The sequence below is a fragment of the Bidens hawaiensis genome, unplaced genomic scaffold, assembly GCF_021521415.1.
Source record: "Bidens hawaiensis isolate Kalapana, Puna unplaced genomic scaffold, B.hawaiensis_p1.1 tig00001582_1, whole genome shotgun sequence".
NCBI classification, from domain to species: Eukaryota; Viridiplantae; Streptophyta; class Magnoliopsida; order Asterales; family Asteraceae; genus Bidens; species Bidens hawaiensis.
Window position 1 is genome coordinate 120611 of NW_027491091.1, and position 7327 is coordinate 127937.

Below are 7327 nucleotides of genomic sequence, written 5' to 3' on the forward strand. Positions count from 1 at the left end.
ATTTTATTGTGAACATGTACTAAGTGCCTTCCACTTCGATTTTTCAAGGAACGGGCAAGTCAAAATGCGAAATGTCAACGATACACTTTGACTTTTGAGGTCAAATAGACTAACTGCCAACTGCAAATCTGGTTGACATCTTTCTTAATTCAAGAAACAGTTTATTGTAAACATGGTACCATATTGTTGTTGACTTTCTTCCTATTATTCCTACAATAAGTCAATAACATATTTAAACATAACAATAAAAATGGTGTTATATTGTTAATTGTTATTGACATTCTGCATATTATTCCTACAATAACATATTTAAACATCCAAAAGTCAAAAGTCAAAATATATATTTTTTCTATCATTCAGGGGAAATGAAGGCACGTTCCAATTCGCAAATTACCGTAAGGAGGTTGATGATTTACATGCAGTCATTCAACATTTAACTGCAGCAAATCGTGTTGTAACCGCTATCAATGGACACAGTAAAGGTATGTACATGTACGTATCGTGTTAGCTTTTGACTTGTTGAGGGCAAACAAGATTTAAATTTTTGACTTTAACATTGCTTTTTTAAACCTTTTTGCAGGAGGCAATGCAGTGGTCTTATATGTGTCTTTACATCACGATACACCGACAGCCGTTAATGTGTGCATTTAGGAAAAGATTATTTGGAAAGAGTGAAAAAAGATGGCTTTATTGACATCAAATTCCATACAGGTTAAAAGTTTACATTATTTTGAGTTTTGAGGTGATAATATTGATGGGCCCGGGTGCTTTTGGTAATGAATCGGGTCGGGCTGGCCCACAACTATTTTTTTTTATAATATAGAAGTTTTACTTCGTGTGACGGAAGAAAGCTTGATGGAATGACTGAACACGAACATGCATGAAGCGGGACTTAAAGTTGACCAAGATTTACGAGTGTTGACTGTTCATTGGATCCACGGGGACCGCAGTTACAACCACCTATGACACATATTAGTTCCCATTGTTTTGGATTTTATAAAGACCAATATGCATAAAGTGTGAACATTTGAAAATATATTACATTTAACATAAACATACAAAAGTACTGAGTTACCTAATTAATATTACTTTATACATAAATCTTAACACACATCTTCATTATGCATATTATTCCTACAATAACATAAAAGTAAAAAACTTCAGTCTAAATTAAAAATCTTTTGTCCGGGAGATAATATCATTTTTGGATCAAATTGTTCTTTCATCGCCTTAAAAACGCTCCATTTGTTGCCAAAATGGTTCATCCATCCTGCTTTGTTTGTATAATGTGGTAAGTATTGTTTGATCTTGATGCCAGCCTTTTCGCAATAATCTAAAATTTTTTTATTTTGCTTTTCGATAACCGTTGGATCAGTGGTGGGCCCTGCAGCGTTCAACAACCCGACGGTGTAGAACATATTATCATCATCTTCTGGTGTAACAACAGACATTCTATCATCCCACCTGAAAATTTTCAAGAAAGTAAATAAACTAGAAAACTAACACATAATAGTTAAAATCTTAAAGATGTTTCATATATATATATATATATATATATATATATTACTTTTTTCGGTTAATTGGGTAGATAAGGAATGGTCCTGAGCACAAGCTTTGTTTCTGAACAATATCAACTAAAACGCCTTGATTAAAATCTGCGATTCTTGATCTTGGCACGAAGAGATTTAGCCACGGGTGAGGGACTTCCCAAAGTCCTAATGACTGAAGCACCAACTCTTCGCTTCTAACTCGATTCAAGAAATCGAAAAAGGTTACATCTTTGTTGAATATGAGTCCAAGATTGACGTTTAACGTGTTGAATATCATTTGAATTTCCTATAAAAAGAACATTTTGTTAAGAAATTATTGAAAATCAACGTGATACATAGCTGATCTTAGAGTTAGCCGACTCCTACTTAGATCGGCTAGAAGTGGAAAAGAATGTACAAAAGGCCCAACATGTAAAAATGCATAATTTGTGCGACAAGTGGAGTTTAGCCTTAGGCCCATGAGCAATTTACAAAAGGTCTTGACGAATTATTTGATCTAGCTATCAGACCTGAATTCTATCAATTAAAGCTCTGATTTTAACATAAGAAATTTTCCCGTACTTTTAGTCATTTGTATATCTTTTATTTTTAGTGTAAAACATGTAAATTATTAATCGCTTTAATTTACGCAATTATTTATGTATTTTAATATATATATAAATTATACTAACCTCTTCAATGGTGTATATGATTTCATCATGGTAATACTTGACTGCTTCTAAGCAATACAAAATCCCATTTTCGGATGCTAAAGAGTTTATCAAGTATTGATCAGAAGATGAGAAAAAACTGTTTGCAGGACTATTTTTCAAGATCAAAGAGCCTTCCACATAATCAAACCCTTCATTTGTGATCAAATGTTCTTGATCCTTTGTGAATTTGGTAAAATCATCATATACCATTTTAAACCATTTCACCTACACTCCAAAAAAAATAACAAATAAATTAGTACACAAAACCTTGAACTCATGACAAATGCTATATTATTAACTGTTTGTATACTGATTATCAACTTATCATATATATTATTAAATATTTAAATGTTTCTCTTAAAAGAAAGGTTGGTGACTTTTTCATCACTCAAAGTCAATCTTCTAGTAATGAACAAGTATATCTTTCTAAAAGAAAATTGGTTTGACTTATTCATTGGTTATCATTTACAAGTCATTTTCTAATAATAAAGATGGCATACCCTTGTTGGAGCATGGTCAAGAACTATCCTTGCTCTAGTTATGATACCAAACTGGCCAAGACCTCCAAGAACAGCATAAAATAGATCAGAGTTCATGCTTTTAGAGCAAGTTATCAAATCACCTTTCCCTACGTACAAAGTAAACAAACATAATCAACTTCAAAACATCATCCAAAACATTGTCGTTCTCAGCGCGCGCGGGGGGTGTTGTATTTTTTTTAACAAAAATCTACATACATAATTTTTTTTATATCTATATATATTCAATTGAAACAATAAGATATATATATAAGTTCAGTTCACAATAACTTTCTTCTGTTTATTGTTATCACAGTTATCGTTTCGAAAAAATATTTATATTTAAGGGACCATTTTGTATGAAGTGTATAAATATGTTTTTGATGAAGCAAGTTATCAAACTATACCAGTAACAACATCCATTTCAAGAACATTGCTAACTTGAGGACCATGAAAAGATGCCTGTCCACTAATCCCAGCATTAGAGAGTGTCCCACCAACCGTGAGGTACAAGTAATCAGTCCACGACACCGGTGCAAGCCCATGCGGAAGCGTGGCTCGCAAGACATCAATCCATAGTTGCTCACCTCCAACATCTGCATAAAACCCTAAAGAAGAGTTCCCAGAAACCCTAATCACGGTACCGGTAACATTATTATTATTCAAACTTGACATATCCATGACCACCCCATCTTTGGCCATGGCTTGACCTCTAACCGAATGGCCATTGCCTCGTGCCGCGATAGGGAATGGAGACGACGAGTTGTAAGATGATTGCACAAGGTGGATAATATCAGAAATGGATGAAGGTTGAAGTAAACCATAAGGGAGTTCTTGAATGAGACTCCCATAATCAGAAGATGCTGTTTTTATGCAACTAGTTGATGTACAAATATTATTATTATTTGTAATTTCATTTGAAGATAACAAGACTCTAGTATTTGGCAATGGCCTTGATGACACAAGTGTCATAAACACCATAATGTTTATTATCAAGGGTATTAGGGAATAATAACCCATGAAAAGATTAGAAGAGTTTAAAACTTGAAACTTGAAAGAAGAAAGAAAATATAGATTTGTAATAATGGGTGGAAGTATTAAGGTTTGTGACATATATGTGAATATATATAGAAATGGGAAGTTGCATGGAATAGAAAAAGTCAAAAATGTAACTTGAGTGTATAAAATGTCACACCCCGAAAACCTTAACTTAACACAGCGGAAGTCTTAACTTTAAGTCGTTCGGGTTATGACAGATGCCGATAGTCAACAATAATAACCATTTAATAATAAAAGCATCATCTTTTATTATAATAAATATTTTACAAAATCAGAGTTTATTACACGTGCTAATGCACGGTTTACAACACATCACTTTTGTTCAAACACCCCACGCTCTCATTTCCATGCCACCTCGAAACCTTCATTTTCCTGCAAAGCATATTTAAATAATATTTGGGTCAACACGAATGTTGGTGAGTTATTCCTGAGAAGAAAAACTTATTATATAAATATAAACAATTTATATATAAAATAAAACATGAATATAATAGTGTACGGCTATTATACTCCCAACAATACCGAACTATACACGGTACAACACAATAACGAAACCCGCATTTTACCTTTAAGCACAAAAAGCGTTAGTTGTAAACTAGCTACGTATACAACGCGTGTATGACTACCAATTTGATAACTCGAAACGTACCATACTCGAAATATTCCCACTTTTAACCCAACGCGAATGGAAGTGGGGGGCGTCACCCCGATAGATCTACCAACATTTCTGTGCCCTCAATTCGGTTAACAGTTATTTAACCAAATTAATTCATCCCACAATAACGACAATTTGTAGTATAATGCGCTTTCAAAACATATATATAAATACGAATATAGATATACAATATGCTTTTCGGAGGAAGAACTCACCTTTGATTTCGGTGTTCGAATAAACGCTCGTTCCTATATTAGTACACGTTCGTTAATTTTAAATTTGGGTTTGACTAAAATATATATATTCTTATTCTAAAAATCCACACAAGCACACAACACATAAAGTTTACTACTTATAATCTTATAATTCTATACTTAAAAATATAAACAAGTAATAATCAACTAATAATTGTTTTATTTAATAATTTAATTTAATTATTAAAATTTATAAAAATTATTACCTTTAGTTGCTGGAGTGTTTTAGAAAAATTCAAGTTATTATTTTATTTAAAATTTTGACTCTATTATAATCGGTTTTGACGGTTTTGCCGGTTTCGTTGGTTTTGAGCTTAAAAACGAACCGGTTGTTATTTTATGAAACTTTTAGTTTTAAATTATCTAAAACACTTTTTATATAGTTTTTAGTCAAGTTTTATTGGTTTTTCAATAAAAATGTTTTGGTTTTTATTTTGTTGTCAATTTCTTAAAAATGCCAATTTTTAACGTTTTCGTGTCGGTTTTCGTGACACGAACCGTGTTGGTTTAAGTTTTGCTATTCTTGACTTTTCTTATACTTTAACTTATGTTAAATATAAGAATATTATGACTTTAGGAGCTGTTTTAATTCAGTTCCAAAAACTCATGTCGGTTCACCTTAAAGTCGAATTTTCCGACCGTTAAAGTCACCGACAAGCTATTTAAGTCACAATGTCAAAACCAAACCATTTGGTACAGCAAATATACATATAATAACAAGTAATATATCATCACATCCATGTTTGATCATCTAGCACCAAGTATGCACACAAAACAAATTTTTAACTACACATGCTCAAGCCTTAGCTTAAGTTTTCAACTATACAATATACATGTTATTTCTACAATCTCTACAAGGTGTTTATGTACCAAAATTTCCAGATCTTAATAACCCCTATTATCCTCTTATTTCATCCCATTATCATCTTTTAAACAACCACATTCTTGATTCTTTAACAACAAAGTTTCTATTACTAGTAAGTAGAAATTTTTAATAACCTTATTATCATTCCAACAATCTTCACAATAGAGTTTACTAAAGTAATCATAACCACAAGTCTTTAATCATCCATAAAAGATTATTTTCACTTATCATCTTGCAAAACATCTTGTACAATTTACAAAGTTTCTTTATTTAGTAAGTTGTTTGCTAATTCAATTATTGTGTTAGCCAATCAATCCTTTAATCATGCATCCTATCTTAGTTTCAAGTTGCCATTAATAATAAATTGATCACATTCATCACAAGTATTCACATCAAAATCAAAAATTCAACTTTTCTTAAATTAAAGTTTCCTTATTTAGTAACTTTACCAATCTTTGGTTAATTTTCAAGTTTCAACTATTAATTCTAGCATATAACCTATCTTATTTTAAATTAATTTATCCCATAACACTTTTTGATTCAACAATCCATCAAAACCTCTTAATTAATCCAAAACCAAAAATCCCCAAATTTATAATTATGAACATATCCTTGTTTGGTTCATCTTTAACAACAATTTTCAATAATCTAAGTCCTTACTAACAAGTGTAAGACCAATAATCAATCCAAACTTCATTCGAACAACAAACCCTAATATCAAATTCTTCAATTTCACCAAATATTCAAGAGAATACTAATACTTAATATGAAATCTAACAATCAATGTAGGATCTTTAGGATGCATGTATGCATGTGTAAATGAGTTTGACTCTTCCTTTTACACATACATACATACCCACGGCTCCCACATATACACATACTTATTCACATTATCAAACTTTCAAGCTCAATCTCAACTCAAGAACACCTAATTTAACATAGTTAACCCAATAAATCAACTCACAAACAAAACTTACTTGTGTTCTTGAAGATCTAAAGATGAAAATGAGAGTGTGGTGGGTGTGAATGTGATGATCTTCCTCATAATCTTCCTAATCTTGTTTGATATTTCTTGTTTGTTGATTAAAGCTCCAAAATTTTTAATTATAGATTGTGTGTGCTTATGTATGTGTGTTTGTGATTTGAATTTGTGTGTGTAAAAAGTGTGTGTGTGTTGTGGGTTTTATAGAGAGAAAGAAAGAGTGTGTAGAGTTGTGAGTGTGTTAGTAGAGTGAGAGGTGGAGGAGTGGGGTTGGTACAACACAACACCTTCTAGAAGGTGTTAATGATTGGTGTGGTGATTTGGTGATTGGGGATTGGAGAATGAAGGAGGTGGTTTTGATGAGGTGTTAAGGGGTGGGGCCGGTCCAAAGGGGAAAGGGTGGGAAAAATGTGGGTTTTAAACAATAATTTTAAGTTTCCGTTTTAACGTCTAACGAATTTTAGCTAATCAAACGAATCCCGTTCCTAATAATTTTTGTCAGACTTTGAACGAAATTGGATTCTAGATAATAGAAGCCTAAGAAACTAATTTTTGGAAATAGTTGTCGTTGGGTCCGTACCGGGTCGTCCACCGACACTTAGTTTACTTATTTTGCAATTTTAGTGATTCAAGCCTTCTAAAATTAAGTTTATACATTGTCTCTAATACTTTAATAAGTATTTTAATTTTTCGAGATCATTTAGCCTCTATAAGGATTTATTTACTTTTTGACTTGCTACCCGAGGTTATTC

At 32.0% G+C, this 7327-nt stretch overlaps 1 protein-coding gene across 1 annotated transcript; it reads right to left on the reverse strand.

The window, feature by feature from the left end:
• Positions 1 to 1054: 1054 nt before the first annotated feature.
• On the reverse strand, positions 1055 to 3780 carry LOC143589270 (cytokinin dehydrogenase 2-like). The gene is made up of 5 exons (XM_077070091.1): positions 3168 to 3780; positions 2743 to 2870; positions 2222 to 2467; positions 1568 to 1836; positions 1055 to 1464 (listed from the first exon to the last, which is right to left on the reverse strand). Exons 1-5 carry the CDS (start codon positions 3778 to 3780, stop codon positions 1161 to 1163), a joined length of 1560 nt encoding a protein of 519 aa, XP_076926206.1. The 3' UTR covers positions 1055 to 1160.
• Positions 3781 to 7327: the final 3547 nt, after the last annotated feature.